The sequence below is a fragment of the Nesoenas mayeri genome, assembly GCF_963082525.1.
Source record: "Nesoenas mayeri genome assembly, chromosome: 13".
In the NCBI taxonomy this organism is placed as follows: Eukaryota; Metazoa; Chordata; class Aves; order Columbiformes; family Columbidae; genus Nesoenas; species Nesoenas mayeri.
The window spans coordinates 18380781-18408585 of record NC_137550.1 but is presented as its reverse complement, the minus strand read 5'-3'; the positions used below and the strand labels follow the sequence as shown (position 1 = coordinate 18408585).

General features: G+C 59.1%; 3 protein-coding genes across 4 annotated transcripts; 1 reads left to right on the top strand and 2 right to left on the bottom strand.

The window, feature by feature from the left end:
• Positions 1-2765: 2765 nt before the first annotated feature.
• RPL36A (ribosomal protein L36a) lies at positions 2766-5433 on the top strand. The gene is made up of 5 exons (XM_080352723.1): positions 2766-2819; positions 3122-3227; positions 3466-3533; positions 5167-5289; positions 5367-5433. The coding sequence occupies exons 1-5, from the start codon at positions 2817-2819 to the stop codon at positions 5385-5387; spliced, it is 321 nt and encodes a 106-aa protein (XP_080208849.1). The 5' UTR covers positions 2766-2816; the 3' UTR covers positions 5388-5433.
• A 1194-nt stretch (positions 5434-6627) lies between these two features.
• On the bottom strand, positions 6628-12324 carry GLA (galactosidase alpha). The gene is made up of 7 exons (XM_080352645.1): positions 12145-12324; positions 11704-11878; positions 11308-11485; positions 9753-9844; positions 8657-8818; positions 7861-8058; positions 6628-7672 (listed from the first exon to the last, which is right to left on the bottom strand). The coding sequence occupies exons 1-7, from the start codon at positions 12312-12314 to the stop codon at positions 7409-7411; spliced, it is 1239 nt and encodes a 412-aa protein (XP_080208771.1). The 5' UTR covers positions 12315-12324; the 3' UTR covers positions 6628-7408.
• A 5797-nt stretch (positions 12325-18121) lies between these two features.
• Positions 18122-27451, bottom strand: LOC308045347 (glycine receptor subunit alpha-4; the record flags this gene model as incomplete). 2 transcript variants are annotated; one of them, XM_080352586.1, is made up of 8 exons in its annotated part: positions 18122-18409; positions 21417-21566; positions 22140-22354; positions 22438-22578; positions 22760-22842; positions 22968-23191; positions 24392-24525; positions 27235-27451. In XM_080352586.1, 8 exons carry the CDS (start codon positions 27449-27451, stop codon positions 18122-18124), a joined length of 1452 nt encoding a protein of 483 aa, XP_080208712.1. The 2 variants fall into 2 exon arrangements, with proteins under 2 accessions (XP_080208712.1, XP_080208713.1); XM_080352587.1 differs by lacking the exon at positions 27235-27451 and adding an exon at positions 23955-24022 and having other exon boundaries at positions 24392-24515.
• Positions 27452-27805: the final 354 nt, after the last annotated feature.

The following is a 27805-nucleotide window of genomic DNA, read 5'->3' as shown; positions in this document are numbered from 1 at the left end:
TGAGAGCCCCACATCCCACTGCTGCCCTGTCTTCCCGAGGATGGAAATCCCTCCTGGCCCATCTCTTGGAGCAGCCCCTCAATTGTGCCCTGTGCCCCTCCAAGCTGCACCCAGACAGTTCCAGCACCCACAGAGCCACACGGCTGGAGCTGGGGGCTTTTCCTCTTCGGGGGGCTGTGACCAACACCCAGCTCCAGCCTGGACCCAACGAGGAGCTGATGAGCTATGTGGACCCACTGCTGAACTGTGAACCCCCGGAACCCTCTTGCATTTCTCCTGCTCTGACCACCTACATACCCTGCTCCCCCTTCACCTCCGCCTTGTTCCTTTTTTTCTCCTAAAACACAGCTTTGGAGAGCAACCTGGGAGAAGTTGTTTCCCTCTCCTCCAGCCCACAGACTGTTTCCTCCAGGGAAGGCTCAGAGGTGGTCCAGAGTCAGGGGTCGAGTCCCCATTACCCAACCGGGCAGCACATCCACTCCCCTCACACGGGAGTCACTCGTGACGGACTAGGTGGGGACCAAAGGTGGCAGGAGCTGGTCCCACCTGCTGAGCCCCTCTCCAGGGCATACTGCAGCCTGGGGGCAGCAGCAGGGGCGTCCCCCCCTCTGCTGGCAATGCCCAGACCATCCCAGCACAGATCCTGCTGCTGCAATCCTGACCCTGCTCCACTGCAGTGCCTGTAGCCAGAGAGGCTGGGGACAAGCAGGGTTCCCCCTCCCAGGGTCCCCCCCTTGTGGACCCTCATGGCTCAAGATTTTCCAGCTTGTTTGAATGGTTAAAAAACCAAAACAAAACCAAAAACAACTTCAAAAAGGAGTTGTCAGAGTCTTTTAGAAAAAGCAGCAACCTCCTGTTGCTGATCCAGCCCTGGGGAGGAGGGAACTAGGGTCCCTGCTGGGGACACCGCAGGTGGCTGGGGTGGCCACTGACCTGAAGGCTGGTGGGGTGGTAGGCGAGCCCAGAACAACTTTAGCATCTCCTGCAGCCCCGTGCCTCAGTTTCTCTACCTATGAAATGTGGCTGCCAGTGTCCCAAGAGCAGGAGAGATGCATCCTGTCCTTGCTGTGTCCTCTGGGACGGTGTCACCAGAGAGGAAAAGACTGTGAGTATCTCAGAGGGCTGTTTTGCTCCAGCATGTCACACCACCCTGTCCCTAGCACTGCCAGCATGGCACAGCCTCCCTCTCCCTGCCACCAGCGCCACTCACTCCCTGCCTGTGCTTGGGGTGGTGGGTGCCCCAGCGGCCTCACCCCCACAGCCAGCCATCACTGCTGCGCTGGGACAGCAGAGGTGGCAAGTGGGTGGGTGGAAGCATGTTCTGTGTGTCCCCCCCAGCTACTGTGACTTCCTGACACTGTCACACCTCCTGCTCTGACACCACCAGGCTTGGCACACACCGCTGGCCCTGTGCCACCGGACACGGTGCCCCACCACGGTGCCGGGTCACCTCCCTGCCTGCCACCACCGGTTGATGGGCAAGAAGGGCAATGGGGTGTCTGTGAATGACAAACTCCACAGCTCTTGTGCTTCAGCCTAGTGAGTGACAAAAATGAAGGCGGGGGGGGACAGAGGAGGGAATCTCCCACGTGAGAGAGATTTGGGAACAAACCCAGAGCTGCACCCCAGCAGCCCCCACTGCAAAAAGCACGAGCAAAGAGCGGTCAAAGGCACCTGTCAGCACCCCTAACCCTGCTCTGGAGCACCCTGGGGTTCCAGGCACCCACACACCACCCTGACCCCCTGTCTCCCCCACACCGCCCCACTGCCCTGCTCTGCTGCTCCCCCATGGCCCCTGCACTGCAGCCCCATAGCGGCTGTCCCACCGCCGCTCAGACGCTGCCTGCTCAGAGCTGCAGGACACGGCTGAGCCCCGCCAGCCCGGCTCCCCCGCAGCGTGTGCCTAGGGTGGCTCTGCCGCCCCCAGCACCGCCGAGGAGGTGAGCAGAGGTGCGATGCCACAGGCCGGTGCCGCATGGCGGCTCCCGCCTCCTGCTGCCGCACCTCTCCGCCGGTGATGCTACCAGGGCCGCCCATGGCACCGCCACCCTCGTGCTCCCCGCCGCGCCTCCCCACGCCACGTGGCGCTGGGCGCAGCTCCCCCGGCCCTCCCGGTGCACTCACCAGCCCTCCTGCCGCGCCGGCCAGCCGGGCTCCCGCTGCGCCCGCTGCCCCGAGCGGCCCAGCCGTGGGTCAGGGCGGCTGTACGGCGGGACGCAGGGCCGCACGGCGGGGTCGGCGCAGGGAGGAAGGACAGGGCCGGCCAGCTCCACCCTTTCGCTTCCCCTTTTTTTGGTTTCTGACTCAAAAGCAGCAGCCGTGTTTCCTCCTGGAGGCAGCGGGGCCACCTCTGTGGGGCCACCGGGGCTCCAGCCTTGGCCAGGACCTGGCGTGGACGTGGCGATGGGGTGTGGGGCCCATCCCTGGAGAGGTTTAACAGTCGCAGAGATGCGGCTCTTAGGGACATGGTTTAGTGCCAGAGTTGGGTTATGGTTGCACCCCATGATCTTCATGGTCTCTTCCAACTGATTCTATGGTTCTATGACCGGGGTGCAGGGCTGCGGGGCGTTTGAGTGGCAGCACCATGCTCTTGCTTGCTTGCTTGCTTGCTTACTTGCTTGCTTGCTGTCTGTCTGTCTGTCCCTCGCACATCCCGTAGACCCCCCGCCTGTCACCCCCACACCGCCGCCACGCTCTCCTCCCACCGCAAGGGGGCGCAGCACACCTCCCCGCACGTCTCCTCTCTATGGTTTCCCTCTGTTCCTATCTGTTTCCGCTTCCGGGACTCTCCTTCTCTTCGGGCCGTAGCCGACAAGATGGTGAGCGCTGGCGGCAGCGGGTCCGGCTCCATCTGCTGCCATCCGCCCCGGCGGCGCCCCGCTCCGCCCGCCCGAGGCGCCGGCCGCTGCGGCAGGTGCTTGGCCGGCGGCTGGGCTGGGTCGGGGCGGCAGAGGGAGGCCGTAGGGCCGGGATGGCGGCGCGGGGCCTGCCCGAGGGGAGGGGAGGGGCAGCCGGGCCGCGCTGGGCAGCGGCGGGGCGAGGGGCCCAGCGGAGCGCGGCGTGTCTCCGGCTCTCTGCGCGGCTCCTGATCGTGCTGACCAGCTTCTCCGTGCTCCTCCAGGTGAACGTCCCGAAAACCCGCCGGACCTACTGCAAGAAGTGCGGCAAGCACCAGCCGCACAAAGTCACCCAGTACAAGAAGGGGAAGGACTCGCTCTATGCCCAGGGTAGGGACGGGTGTGCCCCGGGGCCTCTGGGACACGTCCCGGGGATGCGTGGGGCCTGGGGTGGTCGTGGCCTGCACCAGGGTGATGGTTGGGCCGAGCACACAGCTGTGGGAGAAACGGGGTTGATTCTCATGGGTTGTGCAGCTGCAGTCAGAGGTCTGCAAGGGTCTGGTAAGAGTGCTGCTTGGGCTTGTAGCCTGTCTTGAGCACTTGTCTAAAAGGCCATTTTCTCCTGTAGGAAAAAGACGCTACGACAGGAAGCAGAGTGGCTACGGGGGCCAGACAAAGCCCATCTTCCGTAAGAAGGTGAGTCCTGCTCCTGGGAGGAGGACCTGAAGCTTCCTTGGCAATCCGTGTGCCCAGCTGGACTGGGACACTTCGGCCTCCCGCAGCCTTGTGGTCCTGTGCTCGAGCCGTGTTCTGGCAGCTCTGTGTTGGTAGTGCTGTCTGGAGAGCATGAGTTTCCCGTCCACGTTTGCTTATCTTCATTGCTGCTGCTGTCTTGTGTAGATGCTCCTTTTTTTGCGGGAGTGACATAGCATGTGTTTGCACAGCAGGCCCTGCAGGGAGCTGTGATGCTGTATGGGAGCAGGAGCCTATTGGAAGTGATACTTGAAATGAGTGTTTTCCTTGTTGCTTGCCAAAGGGGAAGAGTACAGCGAAGGGAAAAGGAGCCTGCTGTTTGTGTTACTTATGTTCTTGAAGCGTGTTCTGAAAGCTTTTGCCAGGTTTGTGAGGTGTTCTGGGTGGTGAGGCTGCCTTCCCTGACAAGAGTATGGTAGAAGCGAAGCCTGAGCAACTCCTGGGGGAACCGCCTCACACAACTTCATTTTCTTTCGGTCAGCTGTCTGTAGGGAAATCCATATCCCTGAGCCAGTAAATGGGAGCTGCTGTGTTAGGCCTTTCTGGAGAGTCTTAAAGCAGCAGCGGAAGGGCAGCAGCGTGTTGCGTTCCATATGAGTTTCAGAAACCAGCCGCTGTCATTCTTCCTCTTCAGTGTGGGTATCTGGAACCATGGTTTTGCAGTGCGTTTTCCCTCTGTGCCTGTATGTACCTCCTGCCAAGGAGTTGTGGGGGAGCAGGCAAAATCCGTGGGACAGCAGGGAAGCAAAACCCAGTGGGCTGTTTTGTTATCATTTTTGTGTGAACTGTTCAGTTGCAATTATAGAGCTACTTGGTTGGTTTGTTGCCCAAAGGCCCTAGCATTCTCCTGGAGACTTTCAGGAAAGAAGTCTTCCAGCAACAAGAGAAAAATGAGACAGGAGCTGAAAGTTTACCTTCTGCCAGTAAGTGGGGAGACCTTGCAGAAAATGCTTCTGCAAGCAAGGTACACAAAGTAGTTGTACAGCTCTCGCAGTTTGGCACTCTCCACCTGTACTTAAAACTGGTGGTTACAGCTCAGTCCAGCTGCTGCAGTAGCCTTGCACCTTTTGATTCTTCCCTCTGCAGTCTTGGGTTTAATTTAACTTCCCAGTAGCCTCAGGTCTACATTGAACACATTGTGTTGCTGCTCCTTCCAGGGATAGTTTGTCAGTTGTGCTGCTTTCAGGTGTTTCTGCTGCCTGGCTTTCTGCTGAACTTCTGAGCAGCGTTGGTGCGTTCTCCCTTACTGCAGGAGCGCCTGTTCCTTGGTGCCTTCACTGGCACAGACTTTGTTCTGGTGTGACTGTCTCTGCTGGGGACCAGGCCTGCCCCGCTGAATGCTTCTGCCAGTGTCCTTTACTGGGCAGGTGCAGATCCACAGTTTTCCTGTACTGGTCCTTAAAGTGCCTTTTTTTAAATGGGGGGAGCTTAGCTGTGCTGGTAGTCTTTTTCTTTACACTTTGAGAATAAGCTGCTGAATCTTCAGGAGTGGAGATAATGAGGTTTTCCTGAGGGCAGTGATCTGTCTGCTTGTGGGCATTTTGTTTATGGATACACTCTGCTCCCCTCCACCCAGGCTAAGACCACAAAGAAGATTGTGCTGAGGCTGGAGTGCGTGGAGCCCAACTGCAGGTCCAAGAGGATGCTGGCAATTAAGAGGTGCAAACACTTTGAACTGGGAGGAGACAAGAAGAGAAAGGTATGTTTGTGTACTGCAAGGGGCTGAGGAAGGGTGGCAACATCCAGTGAATAAACTCTGTCTTTTCCTCCTTACAGGGCCAGGTGATCCAGTTCTAAGCTCCATCCTACTCATTGTGGACAATATTAAAGTATTTGGATGTGATCTGTTGCTTATTTTTGTGTATCTTCTCTTGGTGGGGTGGGACTTGGAAGTACACCAACATGAAGCTGTTGCTTGCAAAGCTGCTTAGTAAATAGTTTGTAATCTGAAGGCTTTTGAAAAAATGCTGTGAATGGCTGGGATCTCCTCGCTGTGTTACTAAGAGGTGTTTTAGAATATTTGTAAAGCCTGAGGTTCCAGTCTATTTTTGCACCAGTGGCTTCTCTGCACATGTGCTGTGCTGCTGCTTTTCTCCAGGCTTGTTGCTGAGCCGCCATGGTAGAAGGCTGCCTTCAAAAGGGCTTCCTCTGAACTTCTGCAGCTTATTTCAGTTAAAACACTTCACGTTTCTTATAGTGGTTCCATATCAGGAATGCTGTGGTGAATTTGGATTGTGGGTAGATGAAGTAGTGATATGGAGCAGTTGCCCTGCTGTAAGGGGAACGTGTGAGCAAAGGCCCTGGAGCAGCTTGTGGGTTTAGTACCAGGGGCTTCATCTGCTGAAGTGTCACCCACACCATTGGGTGGTTATTCGCCTCTGAGCTGCATGCTGGCAGAGCTGCCTGTCCCCATGGCCAACTGCTGTTGGTGCCTCTCTTCAGATTTCTTCTTAAAGCCCAAGCACAGCATTAGTGTTTCAAGTGTGCAGCCACTGATGTGGTCCATCCACTTGAGGCAGCCGTACGCCTGTGAGTAGGAAGCTCACTGTCAGCAGGTGCTGGGAATGCAATGTGGAGCTCTTTCTTAAGACTGACTTTCCTGTCGTGCAAATCAGACTGGATGATGGAGAAAATGCCTCTTAAAATCTTCATAGGACCTGAGAGCACTCCGTTACCAAACAGTAGCAGAATTTGTATTTTTGCTTATTCAGTACAGGTTGATGTGACTGCTTAAGCTGTTGGCAGCAGCGGCTGTGGCCTCTGCCTGTGAGATGGACTGTGTGGCTGCATCATGTCAACTGTACTGAGCGGTTTGTAGTAGTGACAAATTTTGCAAGAACTTAGCAAACAGGACTGGCCTGTTTTCTAAAACCTGGTTTAAATTTCAGATACCGTGCTGTATTCCTGTACAGTGGAACTAAGAAAAACCTTAAGCCTTTTTAAGGGGCATTTTAATCAAAGTGCTTAATCACAGAAATGAGAACAAATCAAGATATCCCGATTGTGTAGTAATCAGAAAACATACTTGCATGTGATGGTTGCATGATTAAATACCCATCTCCTGTCTCAGAAGGACCCGTCTTACTACTGCCAGCAGTAGAAAACAAGCACAGAGGTTTTTTTCTGGAAGGCAGCTCACTGAGGGGGACTCCACTGACCCCATGAAGGGAGGAGGGGGAATTGTGACCTACAGGCAAGTAGCAGCCACTGGTGAGAGACAGACGACTGGGGTAAGGAGAAACACTCAAAAACCTGAGGTGTCATACTTAAATCACATTTATACTAAGCAGGCAGCTGTCAAGAAAGCAGTTGCTAAGACGTGCAGTGATTTAGGCCAGTCCCTGAGTTGTCAGAACATGGAAGGAGCAGCTTTTCTTGTTCTGGACTGTATGCCCTGGCCTGGCAAAGCAAGAGCGAGGCAGCCAGGCTGTGTTTCCCTGTTGTCCCTGAAATGCTCAAGGAGAGCTGCAGGATGCCATGTGTATCCTTTGCATCTCTTTGGTGTGTAGTGGCAGTGGGCATCACCAGGAGGTGCTGCCCTGTTGAGACCCTGATGGCCCCTTGGAGGTGTTAGGTGAGATGTCAGAGAAAGGGTAAAGAGGGGAGAAGCAGCGGCCCTTCCTCTGTTATCTCTTGGCAATGGAGTGGTGGGTGTTGGTCACCTTAGGGTGAAGGTTCAAAGTCCACTTAGAAGCACTCGAGTAGTGAATAGCTGGGGACAGAACAAAGGCACCCTGCTTGGAGGAAGGAGACAGGCTTCTTGTGACAAGAAGTTTAGGCAGAGTCTGAGGCTTAGGAAAAGATTGTCTTTGTGCCTCCTATAGAACCACTACTTTCAGCAGCACAGTGCCTGTTGGGTTCACCTCCACACTCAGGGAGGAGACCCAGCTGTAAAGCCCCCAGTCCCTGCTGGCTGGCAGGACCTGCTGGATGGAGCAGGCTGGGTTGCAGGCCAGCCCATTGCCGAGGAAGCTGAGGGAGAAGGTGAAGTTCTGGGGTCCCCCAATCTCCTGCTGGTTCAGCACTGCCACGGCATAGGCTCCGCCAGACAGGGGCCGCTCCCACAGCTCAAAGTGCTTGTCCTGCCAAGGAGAAAATAAACCCGGGGCTTACGTTAGGGGAGGCAGAACTGATGATCTTCATACCTGTTTTAAGCAGCCTTCAGGAACAAGTGGAGCCCTGAGCACTCCTTTATACCTCTTGCATCCCCTTTCTGAGGAGGCTGGCTGCCTGTGCCCCACACCACATCCTCAACTGGGTCCTACCGTACCTTGGCGATTTGGTATCCTTGCTTGCCCAGCACGTCCTGGTTGATGGCGATCACGTCTTTGTTCTGGAGCAGCCACTTGGCCTCAGGGCTAATGTGCCGCAGGTCGTTGGACATGAAGAGGGGAGCAGCCATGATAGCCCACATCGCCATCTGAGTCACCGCCTGGTCCCAGCTCAGCCCGAAGTTGCCAATCACCAGCTGTGACAAGAAAACAATGCCTGGTGACGCTGCCTGACAAGGAGAAACTGGGCCACCAACCGGAGCACTGGGAAGTGACAGGATGCTGAGGGTGGGATCCCTATTTGGGAACTGGTTAGATAAGCTGAGTGCCAGGAGCAGGACCAGCTGGTTGGGAAAGGCATGGCATGACTAGCGTGGCAGTTTACGATCAACCACCAGTGGAGGTAAAGAAAGGGTCCTTAGCTGGCTAGGCAGTGTTTAAGAATGTGCTTTTGGATGTAGCTATTCATTCCTTGCACCCAGGCACCCAGGGTTTTCCTTCTCATGGGAGATCAGCGCTTCAGAGACTGTGTCCCACTGCCACACCAGTGTTGTGAACTGGTGATGCTGGTAGAGACTGCGTTACACAGAAATGACACTCCCCTGGTACTGTCCATAGCTGTAGTTCTCTTTCCCTTTCCTGCCAGGGAACCTCTCACCAAGATGCTGGTACCCTAACAGAGCCCTCTCCCTCAGTGTTTCTCCCCAAATTCTCTCCCTCCCCACCCTTCTCAGCCTACAACCAAGGAAAGGATTTTTTGCTGGTGCTGCAAGGGAGGAGCATTGCTCTACTTGCCATGTCTGGATCATTCCAGCCCCCTGGCCCAGCTATCTTCACAATGCTGTCCTGGTGAAGTGCTGTCCAGTCCAAGATACTCTTGATGCTGCTCCAGGAATCATAGACATCAAAAAAGTTCCTCCAGTGATTGCAGTAATGTTTGATCTCCGTGTAATTGGGCTGCCAAAACAATGAGTGTGATTAGCCAGAGAGCCTGACCGTACAAGAACAAGACTGTACACAAGGCTAGACTGGATCAGGGCTAATTTGAGGAAGAACTCTGATAATAACTTCCATCACCAACTACCTGGCTGATCTAGTGCATGCTGGTTCCCTAGGATGCCTTGTGCCCAGTAACTCCAGTCTGCCACACTCCAGACACCACTGTTTCTTCCCTTTGGAGAATAGCTGTGGCCACCTACTTCTGTTAGAAAATTCCATAGCGCTCTATATTACTGAAAGCGTGATAGGGCTAGTGAGATTAAACTCTGATATCTCAGTAGTTACTGCTATTTTATAGGTTTACACCCTTTGGTGACTAATGCATTTAGCTCCCAGTGGGAGGGAATGGCCACGTCCTGTCGTGGCAGCTCAGGGGAAACCAACTATGGGGGAGAGCAACACGTTTGTCAGGGACCCTGGCTGGCAGAAATCTGTTGGTAAATGATCTGGAGAATTCCTATTAAACAGGCTGTCCTGAAGTCTCTTTCCTGGTCCCTAGAGGCGACTGTAAGGCTGAGTCTGCAGCTCCCTGCATCCAGGAGGAGTAATACTGAACTACCTGCTCACTGTGTGTGTTTGCATTGCCTTTGTCTTGTCGTTTGGTTCCTCGGATACAGAAAGCAGACAGATGCTGCTGTGTTCTTTGGCATGCCCCAGCTGGGTGGTGCCTCCTTGCTGCAGGATCCTACTCAATTCTTTTCAGCACAGGAGTAACTCACCTCAGGTATTTCTCAAAGCTCTAAAGGAACAAGTGGTTTTCTTCCACCTTACAGTCTCATTTTTTGTCAGACCAGAGAGCAGCAAGTTTCTCAGAAGGCTGTTTTGCAGTCTTAATCCTTTTCTGTTCTTCCCACTTTGAGCCCCAGGGTAAGCCTTGAGAAACACTCCTTACCTGCTGCACGGGCCTCAAGTAGAAAGGCCACTCACAGGAGTACACAATGCTCCGTCCAGTCTTGTTCAGGGCCAGAGACATACGCCTGTAACCTAAAAGGAGGACAGACAGAGGTTACACAATCTTGGTCAAAGACAGGAACTAATCCAGTGTCACAGGTTCAGGTTTCAGTTCAACCCTTGCAAAACCAAGACAACATATTATTGCATCTGAAACACCGCAGGGAGGACAGCAGAGCTTATCATCTGCAGTCAGTCTCTTGCCTCCCAGGGACAGGTGAGCTTCTTCACAGCTTTGCCACAGGTCACGAGCAGGCTTATTGCTCCAAGACTTCTGATCTCTTTGTACATACAGCCATGGGAGGAGGCTGCAGTTTTGCTGTGTGGCAGTTTTTCCTCTAGATACTTGGGAAATACAAGTTGGGGTCTATCAAGCTGCTGGGTATAGCTTCACTGGGTAATGTTGCAGGACTACATTCTTATGAGACATTTGCACCATGTGGACTGGGCAGGAATGCAAAAGCACTATTTTTTTCCCATCCTTGTCCCTAGACAGCCCTGTTAAGTCCCTTTCAATCAGCAGTAAGGGAATAAAAAGTTTGCTCTCTGCCCTGGAACTGCTTCAATACAACTGGATTGTATGTGGGTTACACATATGATCCAACAAGAGCCCTCAGCTCAGCTGTCACTGATGGTGCTGTGCTGCGGCAGCTGGTGTATGCCCCACGGAGTGGCTTCGATGGGATTGTCACTTGGGCAGGTTCTCCCTGCCAGGCAGAGCCAGGACTGCGTGCAGGACTCCTGCTGCCAAACATCGTGGTGCTGACTGTGACAGAAGTGAGAGGCTGCTCAAGGGAAAACTGCCTTCCCGGTTGCATCGTTCTTCCCACAAATCTGCTCCTGTGGCGCTGGGATTTGCTGGTGTTCACAGAGTATGCAGACAAGCCCCCTCGGCACAGTGAACTACTGAGCTTTCAGCTGCTGACTTGCCAGTCTGCGCGCAATTAACTGGCATGCTTTAAAACAAAACCCACTAGGATTGTCATGCCAGAACTCTCTTCATTTTTTTGTTAAAAGCCCTGATAACTGCCATTTTTACAGTTGATACAAACTGTTCTAGCTTCAAGTTGATCTGTGTGGACACAGCCTCACCAAAGGGTTTAAGTGTGTGAAATGCTTTGCACTTTCCAGTAAAGGCACTGCAGAAGGGCAAAGCCTCTGCTGTGTTAAGAGCTGAAGCAGCAGTCTGTTCAGAACCCCCAGCTGATGTTTCTGTGCTCAGCATGATGTGGTCTCTGGTGTAAGAAACCTGCTTTTTCAAGCTGTGCACACCAGTGAAATCTAAAGGAGGATGAACACATCAAAAACACTTGGACCAGCAACACTCCTCACTGTGGGCTTGGGAATAGAGTCTCACACCTGCTTTTGTAAACAAATCCCTGCAATGAGTATGGTGAGGAAAAAACAACTCCCTGGAGCTCACGCTGCGTCTAGAATTGCTGCTGCCTGTGAAATATTCCCACAGGGGCACAGTGCTGCCTCCAGCCCACACCCACCTTCCGCCAGCAACTCCAGCGTGCCAGAGTTGCAGCCGTCAAACTTCAGCAGGTCCACACCCCAGGAGGCGAACGTTTGGGCGTCCAGGTCGTAGTGGTCATAACTGCCCGGGAAGCCAGCGCACGTCTTGTTCCCGACATCGCTGTAGATTCCCAGCTTCAGCCCCTTGGAGTGGACCTGTGCGTGCAGAAAGAGAACCGGGGATGGGGCAGGTGAGAGGCAGGAGGAAGCGGAGCTGGGCTGCCAAGGGAAGCAAACCCAGCTCTGGCAAGCCAGGCCTTAGCTCAGCAGCTACACGGCCGTTCCCCACCCAGCCATCCCCATCCTCCCCCGCTCCCAGGGCGGCTGTAGTTCGGGTCCCTGGCGGCCCCACCGCCCCGTGCCGCAGCACTCACGTAGTCAGCCAGCTTGCGGATCCCGCTGGGGAAGCGTTTCGGGTCGGGCTGGAGCCGGCCCTGCTGGTCCCGCGTCGGCGCCATCCAGCAGTCGTCAATGCAGACGAACTCGTAGCCCGCGTCCCTCCAGCCCTCGGCAGCCATCACGTCGGCCATCTCCACGAAGAGCCGCTCGCTGGGCACGGGGGCGGCACGACCGGGGGAGAAAGAGCAGAACGTGGCAGCGCGGTTCCTGGCACCGGCACAACAGCCGTGACCCCCTGCCGGGGGCGCGCACGGGGGGACCTCGCCCCGGCACGGGGAAGGCACAGCAGGTGCCAGGGCCGCAGAGAACCGCCCCCGGCCCGGGCATCCGCGGTGCCGGTACCTGCGATCCCCCGAGGCCGGTACCCCCACACCCAACCCCGGAGCCGAGACGCTCCCGCCCGCCGCCAGCGGTACCTGACGCAGCGGTGCGGGTCGGTGGCGCAGTCGGTGCCGCAGAGGAAGCGCTCCCAGTGCAGCCAGCCCATCGGTGGCGTCCGCGCGAGCCCGTTGTCCAGCGCCAGCCCCGCCACGGCCAGCGCGGCCGCCGCCAGGGCCCAGCGCACCCACCGCCGCACCGCCGCCATGGCCGCCGCCGCCGCGATGGGCAGTCCGACCAGCCATTCACCGCGCGGTGCGCACCGCCCCTCCGCCAATCGCGGGCAGCGGGGCGCGCCGCGACCCGCCCACTCGCCGGGCGGTCATGTGGGAGGGGTGGTCACGTGAGCGATCGGGAGCGGCATGTGGCTGCGGGGGAAGGGCCGGGCTGGGCTGGTGCGGGGCCGCCGGCTCGGGGCCGCCTGCTCGGGGCCGCCGGTGGGTGCGGGGTCTGGTGTTCCCCGGGCTGCTGGGACTGTGTAATGCGCCTCCTCCCGGCTGCAGTGCCCGGTCCTGCCTCAGCGCGGCCCGTGCCCGGGCTAAGCGATGCACCCGTTCCTGTGCTTCACAGCCCTTTCTGTGAAGAAACGTTTCCTAATATCCAGTCTGAACCTTCCCTAGTGCAACTCGTGGCCATTTCCCCCTCTTCCACCTGCTCTATTTGCTGTCACCACTACCCTCTTAAGCTGCCCGGGTTTCTTCCCCACTCTGAGACACACCACTGGGCTTGTTTTCCTTGCTCTTTCACCCTGAGTGCTATCGCTCCTTGACCGTGACAGCTTGTCCAGCATGAACAGAGGGGGAGGACTTTGGTGTTACAGCATTTGCCCAGGGAGGTGGTGGGTGTCACATCCTTGGAGACATCCCAGGCCAGGCTGGACGGGGCTCTGAGCACCCTGATGTGGTGAAGATGTCCCTGCTCATGGCAGAGGTGGCACTGGGGAGCTGGGAAGGTCCCTTCAACCCAAGCTATTCTATGATTTTTTTTGTCTGCCCTAGGGCTGGACCAGCTACTGCAGCCCCGCTGGAGCTCTCGTTGTGGGTCCCACCGCAGCAGGACTAGGGGAGCAGGATGTGGCCGCTGCAGGGCTGGGGCTGCGCTGCATTGGGCTCCGGGTGCCGCTGGAGCGTTGGGACATCGAGGCGTTTCGCTAGGTGTCCTCCCATCCCTGCTCTAGCGCATCCAGAGAACAAAAGCTTTTCAGAGCCTGTGGTTTGATAATTGCTCCTTGTTTCAGTGCCGGGATCCTCCCCCTGCTCCTTCAGAGCCTGAAGCGCAAAGGCTTCTCAAAAGTCGGACAAAACAAACCACTTTCGGGGCTGGAAAACCTCATCGCTTTGTTTTTTTTTCTTGTGCAAAGCCACAGCCCGGAGCCGGGCGGTTACCCCATGTTCTCAGGGGCTGGGAGCACTGCAGGGCAGAGCCCTGGTTGCCTGCGGGCTCCAGGCCTCCCTCACTGCCCCTTCCCAGGTGTCCTGCCTGCCTCCGGGAGCACCCGGCTTCCCCTGAGCGGTGCAGGCTGGTCCCAAAGCGATGCTGGGGCAGGGGATGTGGCTGTGGGGGTGTGGGGTTTGGCAGCGCAGCGGCAAAGCGCCTCAGAGCAGGCGGAGGTGATGGGCTGTGGTGTGATGCTGCAGCTGAGGTGGTAGGGACACACTGGGGACCAGAGTGTCCCTTGGCCCCTGGGGCTCCTTTGCCTGGGGGACAGCACTGGCAGAGCTGTGCTGGGGTGGGTGCTGGTACAGCCATGCTGTCTAAGCACGCTGCACCTTCCCTTTGGCAGAGAGATCCTGTTCCCACGGGACTGGGACTGCAGTCCTGTGAGGGCCCCATGCCCTGTGGCACAGCTGGATCTCAGCAGGACACACTGCCAGGCCAGCTCCTGACACTTTTCTTGTGCCTCAGTTTCCTCATCTGTAAGAAGCAGCCCTGGCCCGCTCAGGACTGTCTGACTTTAGAGCTTGGTATTTTATTTACAAAAAAAATCCATGCCCAGGCAACACGTGAAGGGCGCTGAGTGCTCAGAGCCCTGGCAGAGCTGTCACCTGTTCTTGCTGCATTGAACCCACCTGGCTCTGAACCCAGTGTCCCCAGCAGTGTGGGACATGCTGTCCCTGTGGACATCGCTCCATCCGGACAGGGTGGTTTGCTGAACCTCTGGCAGCTGCTGATGTCCCAAGGCAGCTCCAGGCTGTGTGGGTGGGCAGGAGACCCTGGTGCGGGAGCAGGGGAGGAAGGGAAGGTTTGGAACACTGATGCCACCATGTGCCACCAGCTTGGTGCTGGCAGAGTCTCTGTGGCTGGTGGAGGGGGCTGGCGTGCAGCTGCAGTGCCTGGCCAAGGGCACATTTCCTCATACCCACACAGGTACCCCGGGAACCTTTGGGGCTGGCAAGGGGCTGTGCTGCCTCAAACCTGTGCATGCCCGTGGCTGCTGGGCCCTGGCCATGCTGCTGGCAGGCTGTTGGGAAGCTGCCAGTGCCCATGATACTCATTTTAGTGTTTGGGTGTCCCATTAATCTAGTGTAACTCTGCTGACTTCCATTTAAACCAACAATTAACTTGGCCCTGGCTGCTGGTCCCCTGCCTACCGCTGCTTCCCGTGGTGGCTGGGATGTGTCCCCCAATGCACAATGGAAGTGGCAAACCAGCTCTGTCCAAAGCCATGGGCTTTGCTGAGTGTTGGAGCTACCTGGGCTGCCCCTGGCCATGCTGTGTCCTGTGGGAGGGTGCGGAGCTCAGCATTCCCAACCTGGGCACTGCCACTGTCCCCAAGATGTGAGGGACCTGCTGGAGCTGTGCACTGGACGGCAGTGACAGCCCTGCAGCTGCGTGGGTGTCCCAGCAGCTCCCAGTCCAAACTGAGCTGCTGGAAGGATCAAGGGCAGGGGCTGAGTGCTTACCCTGACCCCAAAACTGCACTCAAACCACAAGGGTCTGCAGGGCCATGGGGCAATGCTCGCTCATGCCTTTGCTAGTGCTGTGCCAGCAGCGAGACCGCCCCACCTCACCAAAAACAGTGCCTGGGGCCCACGGGCTTTAGCTCAGGAAGGATGTGTCGGGTTTTTACTGTTTTCATTTTTCCAGGACGTGCCAGGTCCTGCAGCTCGGTGACTTAGGGCTGACTGCAGCATTGATTTCCAAACAGACACTGGATGCCCAGACCTGACATTCAGTGCGGGAGAGAAAGGAGAGCAGGGGTGGAAGAAACCAGGCGAACTGCACTGGTATGAAACAGCTCCCGGCTCTCCCCTTGACTGCGAACTTTCTGGGTTTGGGGTGGGGGCAGGAGCAAGACCGTGGCGGGGGTTTGGTTTCTCCCATCTAAAGAACAACCCCAGCACCAAACTGGTGTCAGTGCACCTCACTTTCTCTCCTCCCAGCCACAGAAGACCCTGATGGGGCCGAGTGGGTGATGGGGCTGCGAGGTACCAACAGAGCCAGTCTGTGAAACTTGGCCGGGAGGACAGAGGGAGATTGATGTTTGCTTGGACGCTTGGCCCTCAGCTGCAGGCTCTGCCTGCCCCTGCGCCAGCTGGGGACAAAAGCGCCGGCCCCGGATGGCACCGCAGGGCTGTCGTAAGCCCCCCGGGACAGCTGGCACCTCTGTAAGGCTGGCGCCCGCCCAGCAAGCCAGCGGGAAGGGCCTGCATAGGGAGGCTCGCCTGTCGGGGTGCTCGCCCCTGTTCGGGTGTCTGGGCTCCACCACAGAGCTGGAGACTCCCCCAGCCCCACATCTGCCCCATCTTGGGTCCTGTCCCATGGCCAAGCTGGGATGGGGTGGAAAGGAGCTGGGTTGACCACGGAGAGCACCCCACCAAGCCTGGGGAGGTAAGGAGAGAGATGAAGTTTGGGGCTGCTGGAATCTCCCACATGGGAGATAAAACCCAACAGTCACCACCGGTTATGTCAGAAAAATCACCCGTGGAGGTAACAACATCTGGGTGTAATTGCAGGTCAGGGGTCCTGTCTCCATAGGGCTGTTGTGCCCTTGTCCCCATGTCCCTCGCACACACATGGAGCTGGAGCTGGTCACAGGGCCCTTGGGAGAGACAAACCTCCCAGCACACCACTGAAAATCCCAGAAAGGCTTTATTTGCGTAGAAGATTGATGCTGTTTAAAAACCCACCACTGCTAGAGGGTGGCTTGTCCGCACAGCGTCTGCGAGTGCTGCCCCGGCACTGGCACCTCCCCGTCCAGGGCTGCCTTGGGGCCAGGTGCCAGGTCAGACCAAGTGCACCCATCCCTCCACCTTCAAACAGGGTCTTCCCAAAAACAAGTCTCAAAAGCCTGTCCTGGGCACATGTCGGGGCCCCGCGGGGACCCGCACAGTGGGGAAGACATGCACGGCAGTAGCAGTGGGATGGAGCTGGCTCAACCCATCCTGATGGGTCCTGGATGTGGCCTGGAGCTGGTTCTCCTCCGCTGGTCCTGTGTGTGAAATGGGTGCGTGCTGCTGAGCACTCTATGGGGCTTGGGGGGCTGGGCAGGGGTGGGGGGTGCGGAGCTTTGCTCCTGGCGAGTCGTGCAAGGGAGAGGATAATGTCTGCCCGGGGAGTGGGGCCAGGGGCCATGGCGGGGTTTTCTGCCTGGGTTTGGCTTCAGCCGGCAGCACTGGCCTCCCATCCATGTCCCCCTGCCCTGCAAGGTCCCTTTTGCCATGACAGGTGGGTCACAGGGGCCCTCGCCGTTCCATGGTGGCACCGACCTCCAAGGAAAGAGGCAAATCCTGTTTCCATCTTACCGTTCCTGGAAGACCCTGCGCCCTCTCCTGTGCCCGGGGCTGTCGGGGGAGCTGGACCCTGTGAGCCCCCCCGGGCTGGCTGTGAGCAGGGGGAAAGGAGAGCATCAACACGTTTCTCTCTGTAGGACCTACATAAATGTCACCTACTGCTTTTATTTCCTGCTAAGCATGGAGGATATCCAGGGCTGGAGGGCTGGAGGCCTTGCTGAGCTTGTCCTGTCAAGGTTTTGGATGCTCTCCTCTCCAGTGGAGGAGCAGCGGAATAAACCCGCCAAGGGGACTCTGTGCCTGGGGAACAGAGTGGTTTTCTGCTGACACTATGGGAACGCAGCAGTCTGGGGATGCCACCACTCGCTCTGCTCCTCCGAAGGGACTGGCCAAGCTGCCCCCACTACTCTGATCCCCAAAAAATCTTCCTTGGAAGATGGGCTGTGAGCCCTACACTGCTGATGGTGCAGTGCTGGCTCCCCGGTGCCAAGCGGCTCCTGTCTGCAGCTGCAATGGCCACCTGTGCCCCTTCACCACCAGCAGGACGGGGCTCGTCTCCTGCCTGCCCCAGGGCTGGCGTTTCTGCAGAGGAAACGGAGTCTTCTGCCCCGTGTCCCAGCCCTGGGCTCTGCAGGGAGGGAAGCATTCATGACCCACTGCTTTGCTGTGCATTGGAGCTGGCTGGGAGCTGGAGGGACCTTGTCCCTTGTTGGGCTGGTGGCTGCAGGGCCACAGCCAGCACCCCACACAGTCCGGGTGCAGACAGGGGTGCTGCCTACTGTTTTCTGCAAGCAAGCTCTGGGCCAGGGGAGCAGAGAGGACTGCAGCCCCTTACCTGACTGCTCGTGGCCCACAGCTCAGTGATACAGTCTGGGGGAGCAGCAGCCTGACAAGGTGCAGAGAGATGGAGGGTGTCTGGATGGAAGGGCACCAGCTGTGCAGCATCCCAAAGTACCAGGGGCTCCCCTGTGCCATGGCAGTGCAGTATCCCTGGGTGCCCAGGGGTGCCCCTAGCAGCACAGCATCCCTGGGTACCTGGGGGTGACACCATGCAGGAGAGGTCCCTCTCTCCATCTGTCCGTGGGGGCCTGGGGTTGCTGATCCCCCCCCTCAGTGCCCCAGCACCTGAAGGGACACAAGCGCTGACACATGTCCAGGCTCTGAGTCCCAGCCCGTCTGTGCCACCGCGCTGGGACAGAGGGAAACACGGTTCTGGCTGAGTTCTTGGCACCCAGGCACACTGAGGGGGTCAGAATGAGAGGCAGTCATGCTTTTCTGGGCCTCAGGGCACCGAGTGGATGTCCTCCATGCGCAGCACTTTGTAGACAACCCAGTAGAAGATATTGAAGACCAGGAAGGTGAAGGGGAAGACGGCTCGCGAGATAGTGTCAATGCGCTTGGCCCGGTCGATGTAGCGCCGGCGGAGGGTCTCCCCTTCCCGCAGCAGCATGCTGGCTGGGGGGGGGCTGTAGATGCTGGGGCCCTCCCCAGCCCCGTCCTTCAGCTGCAGGCAGTGCCCCAGCCCGTAGCCTCGCAGGTAGAAGCGGCTCTCGCGGACAAGCTCTTCCTCCTGGCGAAGGGAAAGGCTGTCAGCTGGGGCACCCCGTGGGTGCCAGTACTGCAGGGCAAGCAGGCGCTTGTGGCTGCATGTCCTGCACACCCCTCCACCAGGCGATACGTTCATGTACGTGCCTGGCGCAAGCTTAGGGGCGTTTTCAGAAAGCCCAAAGTGTGCAGGCAAAAGCACAGGGCCAGCAGGCTGCGGGCAGGGGCAGACAGGGGGGTGCGGGGTGAGCACTGATTGATTGCCTTATCAAGCAGCATGTTTTAAGGGTGCACCCAAGGGCAACCCCAACCCTGGCAGCCCAACACTGACCCCCCTTGGCCTCCTCCCAGCTCTGGCGTGGGGGTTGGGAAGCCCCGCTCTCCGGCAGCTGGGGCGATGGGGTGAACTGGGCAGACGGGGAGGTGGACACATGGGGTGCAGGGGATGCAGGTTGCACGGGGGTGCAGGATGCACTGGGCTGCAGAGCACACAGGGGTGCAGAGTGCATTAGAGTGCAGGGAGCTTGGGGGTGCAGGCACTGCTGTGGCAGCTGTGTTTGCTGCGGGGTGGAAGTGTGCCCATGCCAGTGAATAGGAGGGGGCAGGCAGCTTGCTGGGGCAAATCTGGGCAGGGATGCAGGAGCCTGGCTAGCATCAGGGTTTGCAGGGCCTTCCAGTCCTTCCAAAGGCCCATACTCCTATTTCTCCCCATGGCTGTTTGGCCAATGCAGCAGAGGAGGGAGGCTCAGAGAGCTGGATTCCCTACTGGTCTCTCTGTCCTTGCTCACCCCATCTCCTCCCATGCTGGCAGGGGGCTGCGGAGGGGGCAGCGTGCCCATGGGGCTGCATGCCCATCATCAAGCCTGCAAAAGTGCCATGAGAGCCAGGCACCTGCCCTCACCCACAGGTCACAGACCGCTGCCATCGTTTGTGGCACAGCCCTACTCACCTCGCAGCCCCTCGGGTACCAGCCAGTGGTGCCAGCGCTGCCCATGCTCCTTCCTGCGGACAGCTGGGCATTGTTAGTGACTCCCTTCGTCCCTCTCTTTTGTGCTCAAGGAGGGTGGTGTGTGCAAAGACTTGGCAAAGGACCAGCATGGGCAAGCTCCGGCTGCACATCTGGCTTTTCACTGAACCCCGGGGCAACTCATTTGGTCTCTGAGGCTCATCCTCCGCTCTGCCTCGCCTGTGCCATATCTGGCTGCGGTGGGTCCCTTCTCCCAGGGCGTGCTGCAAGGCAGCCCCTTGCCTTGCTCCATGCCCGCACACAGCCCGGGTGCCAGACCCCAAATGCCATCTCTGACCAGCACTGCCCTCCAAACCACGAAGAGCAGCCTCCTGGCTGAGGTCAGCCTGCACAGGTGCTCAGCCAGCAAGGGGGCTCTCATGCGGAGCGCTCATGCCCCGGCATCTTTATTTAACTCAGCAATCCGCCGGCTAAGCAAGATTTCTCAGTGGGAAGAGCAGCAGCAGCTCAAATTGCTGAGATTAATTCTCATTTGCAGCTGAGTTTTATTCCCCCGCCCCAGGCTGAGCACTGGCGGCTGCCCCGGGGGATGCGGTGGGAGAGGCTGGGGTGCTGTGTCAGGCAGCGCTGGCACGGGAGCTGCAGGCAGCAGGGCTCTGCTGCGGGCTCTGACCCAGCAGCAACGCAGGGTGCTCCTGGCTGCACCCAAGTGCCTTGCCAGCAGCACCCTGGGGTGGTTCTGCAGCCTCCCCCTCAGGACAGCTGCACTGTGTTCTGTTTTAAGCTGGCAGATGGCTCCTGGCTTTGTCAGAGCCTCTCTGTCCATGCCCTGCTTGAATGGGTGTTCATTTCCAGGAGCAGGCGCTCAGGAGATGGGAAAAGCAGGGAGCAAGGGAGGGAGCTGGGAAGCTTCTCCCAGCATCCAAGGGCTGATGGTGATGGAGGGGAGGCTAAAGGCATCCTGTGGGGTGGAGAGGAGAGGATGCACCAGGCTTGATCTCCTCCCTGGAGCTGTGGTTGTCCTCCAGCGTGTCCCCACCAGCCCGGGAGTCTGCCCTGCCCCACTGCTCCTCCCTGCGCCTGGAGCTGCAAAGTGCCCGTGTGCTTTGAGCCAGAGTTACAGCAGCAGCCACGAGTGCCTCAAACCTGCCTGCGCAAGGACAGCCAGGCAGGCAGAGCCCCCACCCTGCCAGAGGTGTGGGTACGGCCTGGGGAGCTGGGCAGCAGTCCAGGAACAGCCGTCGGTCACCCCAGCATCACCCATCCCTTGTCACAGCGGACTGAATTGGTCGTGCTTTATGGAGGGGGAAACTGAGGCACAGAGTGGGCATGTCTCCAGGGAAATCTGCTCCATTCCCACCCCTCTCTTGTATCTCTTCTCAGCCCAGGGAGCGGCAGCTCCATCCTATGGGCACATGCTCTGTGCACATCACTGCCCTGCTTCTTCTGCGGGCCCTTGCTGGACCCCAAGACCAGCTCCTGGGGGGCTTGTTCTGGGGAGGGGAGGTGAGGCTGGCTGGGGGTGCGCTGCACTGCACTGCGTGGAGGGGGCTGCCGGAGGCTCGTGCTTTACCCGGGAGCTGGAGAGCTGCGAGAGTGTCACGTAGGTGTGCTCGCCGCCGTGCCGGCTGCTCAGCTGCCGCAGGGACTCCAGGCTGGCTGTCCCGCTGCTCAGGCCCTTTTGGCATCCGACAGTGCACACCAAACAGAAACAGGACAGTGGGTGATGATGGCTCTGCCTCAGCCCTGGGGACAGCAGCTCTGGGGGCTGGAATGGGGATGGCGGGGGCACAAGGGGGAAAATGTGGGGAGGAGGATAGATGGCATCCTGGGCTTGTTTGTGCTGGCAGAGCCTGGGGCACCCATGGGTGCTGTGCACTGTGCTGCCCAGGAGGGCAGAAGGACTGCAACGCCTGTGGGTCCCTGAGGTGCCAGAGGGGCTGACCCCAAGCCCTGGGCAGTGGGACACAGCCCAGCACTGAGCCCTGTCCTGGCAACCCCAGGGTGTCCCCTCGGCAGCTGAGGACAGGCAGACATTGTGACAGTGGTGGCGGGAGGGACTCACCATCCTCTGCCGCCGCTGGCGCCGCCGCAGGCGCATGAACTCCTTGTGCTGGCGAGAGACAAAGTTGACGGCTGCGTACTCCAACAGGGCAGCAAAGACGAAGAGCAGGCACACAGCCATCCAGATGTCGATGGCCTTCACGTAGGAGACCTGCGAGGACAAGAGGGGGCTCAGGGACCTGCTGCCCCCCACCTCGCTCTTCCCGCCCCCCCGCCAGCTTCGCCCTGCTGCCAAGGGGCACAGGAGTCCTCTCAGCTGGGACACATGGGCCAGAGCTCACAGAATGAATTGCAGAATCACATAATTACAGAATGGTTGGGGTTGGAAGGGACCTCTGGGGATCATCCAGTCCAACACACCTGCTAAAGCAGGTTCACCAGAGCAGATTGCACAGGGATGTGTCCAAGAGGGTTTGGATGTCTGCAGAGAAGGAGACTCCACAGCCTCTCTGGGCAGCCTGGGCCAGGCTCTGCCACCCTCAAAGTAAAGAAGTTTGTCCTCATATTCAGATGGAACCTCCTGTGTTTCAGTCTGTGCCCATTGCCCCTCCTGAACAGCACCACTGAACAGAGTCTGGTCCATCCTCTGACACCCACCCCTGAGATATTTATAAGCATTGATCCCTGACCCAGCTGAGCAGCACTCTTGGCGCACACCGTGTCCAAACCCTTCCCCGGGGACGGCTCCCCCTGCCCTGGGAACCCAGCACAGAGCAGCACTGACCTTGGGCAGCGAGGCCCGGGAGCCGGCGCTCTGCGTGGTCATGGTGAGCACGGTGGTGATGCCCAAGCCCACTCGGGCTGGTGCCGCATCCATGTTGATCCAGAAGGAGACCCAGGAGAGGATGACGATGAGCAGGCTGGGGATGTACATCTGGATCAGATAGTAACCCATCTGCCTCTCCAGGTGGAACTTCACCTCGATGCAGGTGAACTTGCCTGTAAGGAAAGATGGCCCTGATGGGTGAGAGGGACCTGTGGGCCATGGCAGGGGGGTGGCAGCGGGTCCCTGGGGTGCTCACCTGTGTTGTAGTACTTGGTGCAATAGCCCAGGTCCTTCTCATCCCTGAGGATGAACTGCGGCAGCGTCAAGCCTTCTGCCACCTGCACAGCCTCCTGCTCCTCCAGCCATTCGAAGATGAGATCGTTCATGGTGTAGCCGACTGGAGGGGATGAAGTAAGGCGTGGGATGGGGGAGCACAAACACCACGTTCATCCCCACCCTGAGCGACCACTCCTTCCTGCTCACCTCCCTCAGAAGCAGGGAGATGCCAGCAGATGGGATGAGGTGGGATGGGATGGGTTGGGGGGATGAAGCACAGCTTGAACCCCCCAGGTACTCACAGCTCTCCAGCTGCATGGTGCATGTCTGGATGTCCATGGGGAAGTTCTTGAGGTCCATGGGGCAGGATAGGATCAGTGTCAGCCTGGAGGAGGCAGAGGAAAGGAGAAGATTGCTGGGGCAGTCAGGGGGAAAAATCCGCCCCATGGGAGGTAAGACAAAAGCTTCGCCTCCCAACTCAGGCACTGCACCAGAGGAGAAGGGTTCTACCTAATGCTGTAGAGCACATTGCCATTCTTGAAGATGCGCAGCAGCTTGTTGTCGGTGGTGACCTCATGGAAACTGGCCCCTTTCTCGTTGGCGAAGAACAAGTCTGGCTTCCAGATGGAGTCCAGCATGGAGGGGTCGAGGTCGAGGGAATCGTCAGGGTACTCGCGGTAAGCCAGGCGGGGGTCGTTCCACTGCTGCCGCAGGAAGACGTTCACCCGGTAGTCCTGCGGCAGGGGGCACCGTGTCAGCCAGGAGCACCCCGCGGTGCCCAGGGGGGAGGAAAAAGAGGCGGAGGAGGGAGAAGAGATGGAGGAGGAGGTGGAAGGGGATCTCTCAGTCAAGGCTCAGCCCTGCGGGTGCTGCCTGCCTCACACCGACCACACGCAGGCAGGGCAGCTCAGGAGCCTTCCCATGCTGTGGGCAGCCAGGGGAAATTGAGAAACCAAAGGCACAGCAGCCAAAAGGAGGAGGAGGAGAAGGAGGATCAGTAGCTGCTGCCTGCAGCATTCCTCGCAGGGCTCTGTGGCTTTGTGCAGGGTCGATGTGATGTTTGATGGTATTAAGCCTTTGCAGCAGCAAAAATAGGGGATTTTTGGCCCTGAGGCTTCCTCAGAGTTCCTCATGTACTGAAGGAGGCCAGGGATGGTAAGGACACAGAACTCGCATTGTCCAGCACCTGCTGAGCATGTGAACAGCAGGGAGCTACCGCCTTGCTCTGACCCTTCGGGTGTTCATCCCAGCTTAGGCACGGGGACTGTGGCCCACACAGCCAAACTCTGATTAACTGACTCCAGAAAAGCCACAGATGTTTGCTATGGCTCCGCACATTCCCACTGCAGTGTCAGGGCCGGTTCTGGAGCACGGCTCACAGGACTCCCATGAGCACGGCCACAGGCTCGGGCACTGGGACCTGCATGTCCCCCAGCAGAGCCACCACCAGCCCCAAGGTGCTGAGAGAAGAGCCCGTCGTGCTGGCGAAAGCCTCACCATGGTGGTCTCGGTGACAGAGCCGAAGCTGTTGATGAAGATGTTGCACGTCACGTTGACAGGCGGACCTGGAAAACAGTGTGAAGCCTCCTCTCGCTGCTGGCCAGGGAGACACGTGCACCGCACAGGCACACGTGGAGATGCCGCCTCCTGCCTGCGTTGCGTGGATGGACGCACACAAGCATCCCCTGCCCGCTGGGGTCACCCCGCAGTGTGTCAGGGTGAACCCCAGCACAGCGGCACGTGCAGCAGCTGCCCACACTGTCAGGCAAAGCAGGCACATGCAGGGCGGCTGTGAGAGCAGCCAGGACTCTGGGGAGGGTGTTGGGATGAAGGGACATGGGTCAGGGTCCTGTCCCCAAACCCACACCTGCTCATTCCCTGGTTTGGGGCAGTGTGTCACTGCCAGGTTTGGGAGCCTCATGTCTTCCCCTTACCTTTGAAGTTGGGTCGAATCCGGGCGTCATACCCTGACGTTCGTCCCATAAGCTTGTCCAGGAAATCAGAGGGTGACATGGGCTGGGGCGAGCCTCGGGAAGCAGCTTTAATCTCCTCCCGCCCTGAGACCACGCTGTGGGGCAGAGAAGGCAGGTTAGCTGCCTGCCGGCACCCAGGGTCTGCAGGCACAGTTTGGCACCCCGTGGGGATCGCCAGCTGCCTGGGGCAGTGGCTGTGCCCATGCTGCATCCACTCCAGTGCTGTCAGTGTGCTGACCTCAGGACCCCTTCCTCCTTCTGCTGGGATCCCAGCAGCTTCTCCTCTCACCTGCCACAGCCCGAGTGCCCTGTGCCCATGTTTTGCCTGTCCCCCTGCCAGCAAAGCCCTTGCCTGCCATGTCCCCTGGCGTGCTGTCCAGGGCTGCGGTGGGAACGGGAAACAGTGGGCGATGGCCTCATGCACAGCAGCCGGGCTCTGTGCTGGAGGGGGAAAACGGATTGTCCCTCCCGGGTTCAACCGCCAATGTCCATACCCTGCCTGGCACAGACTCACAGCCTTGGGGTGCGTGACACCCACCCCCCAAGCTGTGGGCTGCATGGTGTGAGTGAGGAGGTGCCCAGGAGCGCAGCTGCAGTTGTGACACTTTGCCAGAGGCCAAGACAATGGGGTGAGAGAGGAGCAGCAAAGCCCACCTCCACAGCGGCCATGGCACGGAGCTGACATGAGCTCTCCCACGCAGCGCTCCCAACGATGATGGAGACTTATTTAAACTGACCTTGGAGGGGATATTTTTGTGAACATGTCTTAGCCTGCCAGTTTCTCTCTCTTCCGTCAGTCTATAATGATCATTTCAAGGAACAATGCGAGAGACGTTCGCTCACCACATTGCCAGGCATGTGGCTGTGATGGAGAGGAATTACTCAGAAATCTCCAGACACAAAGAGAGCTTTGAGCATGCTGCTGCTGCTGCTGCACCCTGCCTCGTAACTCCACCAGGTCCATACCCAGGTAGGTCCCACTCCTTGGAGCTACAACCCTGTTATCACAAGTGGATGATGATGATGGGACCTGGAACCTCCTGAGGTCCTTATTCCCCTCTCCTTCCTACCACCACACCTTGTTCCTGCCTCTTCTCAGGGGGCAGGGTTCATCCTGGAGGGGCTTGTGTGCATCCTTGCCAGCTGGAAGTGGCCACAACAGCCAACCAAAAATGATGCAGCTAGGCAGGTTTTCCCTTAATCAGGCAGCAGAGAGCACCTGAGAGTGACCAAGAGCGAGAAGTGGGGAGAAATTCCCCCTCCAGGAGCTGCATTAGAGAGGTGTGACTTTGGGAGGAGGGCTGCAAGAGGCCAGGGTAACAAGGAGTTAAGTCAGACCTCTGCCTGCCACAGAGCTGTGAACCATGTCCTCCTCCTTCTCCTCAGCTGAAGAGGAAGATGGGGGTTCTCCCCTGGAGCATGTGGGAGGAAGGCTCCCCTGGCGCTGCGGCAGCTAGCTCCTTGAAGAGGCTCAGCTAACCTGGCCGAGCAGCAGCAGATCTGCAGCCTCAGCAATTCATGAGCCTTGGGGGCAGCAGGGGCGGCAGAAGTGTCGCAGGTGCAGCCACCTCCAGCATCATCCCTGGCAGGGCCGTTCTGGCACACAGCCTCTGGGCACAGCCCCTGGGTCCTGGCTCTTCTCAAGGTTTAGCTGCAGCTCCCTGTTCAGGCAGTGCCTGCCCCAGGGGACTCTGCCACTATCCTGGCCTGGGCGCTGTGGGGCCCTGGGGCTCAGCACCTCCGCGGAGTGAAGAGATGCTGGGGTTGGAAAACGCTCACCTCTGTCTAAAAATGTCGCCCCAAGAAAAGCAGTTTCTGCATGTGGAGCAATGATATTTTTATATGATTTCCCCCCTCTCGGCCACAAACGCTGCGGTTCCCCCGCACGCTGCTTCAGGCAACCTAGCCAAGTGGTGGTGGGGGGAGTCGGGATAGGGAGTGGGCTCAGGCCAGGGGCACTGCAGCCCCCCAACCCCGCTCTGCCTGGCTTGCTCCCTCCTGCATCCCACCTTGTCCCAGATAGCACCCAAGGTGGTGAGAGAGGGAGAAAGGGACCCAGGGGCTTTGGATTGTCCACCCACGTGAGCCAAGAGTTATTCCTACACCCATAGGACCTGGGTTACCCACTGGTCTGGGTGATGCAAGGGCTGGGTCAGAGACTGTCCTGAGCACCCCCCTCGCAAAAGACCCCAAGCCAGAAATAGGTCTGAGCATCACAGGGGCTTTGCAGCGCTGGAGAAGGAAGCGCCTGGGCAATCACCTGGCTCAGCTCACCCGTTCTGCCACTGTAGCAAGGGTCCCCAGCTGAGCTGGAGTCAGGGGGACCATTGGGGACCCAGCGATGGGGTGGGGGCTCCTTAGAATAGATCCCGGCTGTGTGCGGCTGGGGCTGGAGGGGAAAGGTCTTGTGGGTCCCCAGGGTTCTGATTCAGGGTCCCGGGGGATGGGGGCTGAGGACAGGTTTGGGGAAGCTCCAGTGGCCTGTGGGGAGGTCTGGATCGGGACTTGGAGGGTTCTGGCTGGGGGGAGCAGCCCCTGGAGAGAGGTCCGGAACGGGTGTAGGAGTGCAGGTCCCGGGGCTCCTCCGGGTGTGGGAGGGGATGCCCGGGTCCCGCAGGAATGGATCCATTTCTGAGAGGGGGTGATGCCCGGCTCCCGGTGGGGAAATGTGGCTCCCGGGGGATGAGGGGTCCGGATACAGGAGGAGGGGGTGCCGGGGGAGCGGTGTGGAGATCCGCGGCCCCCGCAGCCGCACGGCCCGCGAGTGGGAGCCGCCCCGCCGAACCCCCGCGCCGTGCGCTCACCTGAGCGGGCCGCGCCGGGGCAGGAGGCAGCCGAGGAGGAGGAAGGCGAGGGCGCCGGCCCGGAGCGCGCCCATCCCGCCGCAGCCCGCAGCCCCGCCGCCCCGGGCGCACGGGCATGACCCGGCCGGTGGCGGCGGCGCCCCCGCTCCCGCTCCCGCCGCACCGGGGCCGCTGCCGCCGCCGCTGCCGCCGCCCCCAGCCCGGTCCCGCTCCTCATAGTCCGGGCGAGCGGGAGCCCGCCGCGGGGTGGGCGCCGGCCGGCTGCGGGCACCGGGAGCCGGGCGGAGCCTCGCCCGCCGCGGCGGGGAGGAGGCGGGCACGGCGGCGGGAGGCTCCCCGCCGCCGTGCCCGCCTCCTCCCCACCGCCTCGGGGACCTCTGTCGTCCCGTTGGGGCTGTCCTGGAGCCTACGTCCCCCATGGGGGCTCCGCGGGTAGCGGGGCGCTGGCCCGGTGCTGGGGAGGGACGCAGCTCCCTGCGGGATTTGCGAGGGTCCAGGGACACACGAGGGTCGGGGGGTGATCCGGGGCTGGGGGATGCGCTGGGATCGAGGGACGCTCCGGGATTTAGGG

Bases quoted from the DNA above. Each gene is read 5' to 3' on its own strand.
- RPL36A (XM_080352723.1), top strand. The intron at 3,228-3,465 runs GTAGGGACGGGT...TTTCTCCTGTAG, and splicing joins GGACTCGCTCTATGCCCAGG to GAAAAAGACGCTACGACAGG. The intron at 5,290-5,366 runs GTATGTTTGTGT...TCCTCCTTACAG, and splicing joins GAGGAGACAAGAAGAGAAAG to GGCCAGGTGATCCAGTTCTA.
- GLA (XM_080352645.1), bottom strand. From the start codon at position 12,314: ATGGCGGCGGTGCGGCGGTGGGTGCGCTGGGCCCTGGCGGCGGCCGCG. The intron at 8,059-8,656 runs GCAAGTAGAGCA...TTCTTGTCACAG, and splicing joins GCTGGAATGATCCAGACATG to CTGGTGATTGGCAACTTCGG. The intron at 7,673-7,860 runs GTACGGTAGGAC...TCTCCTTGGCAG, and splicing joins AAGGATACCAAATCGCCAAG to GACAAGCACTTTGAGCTGTG.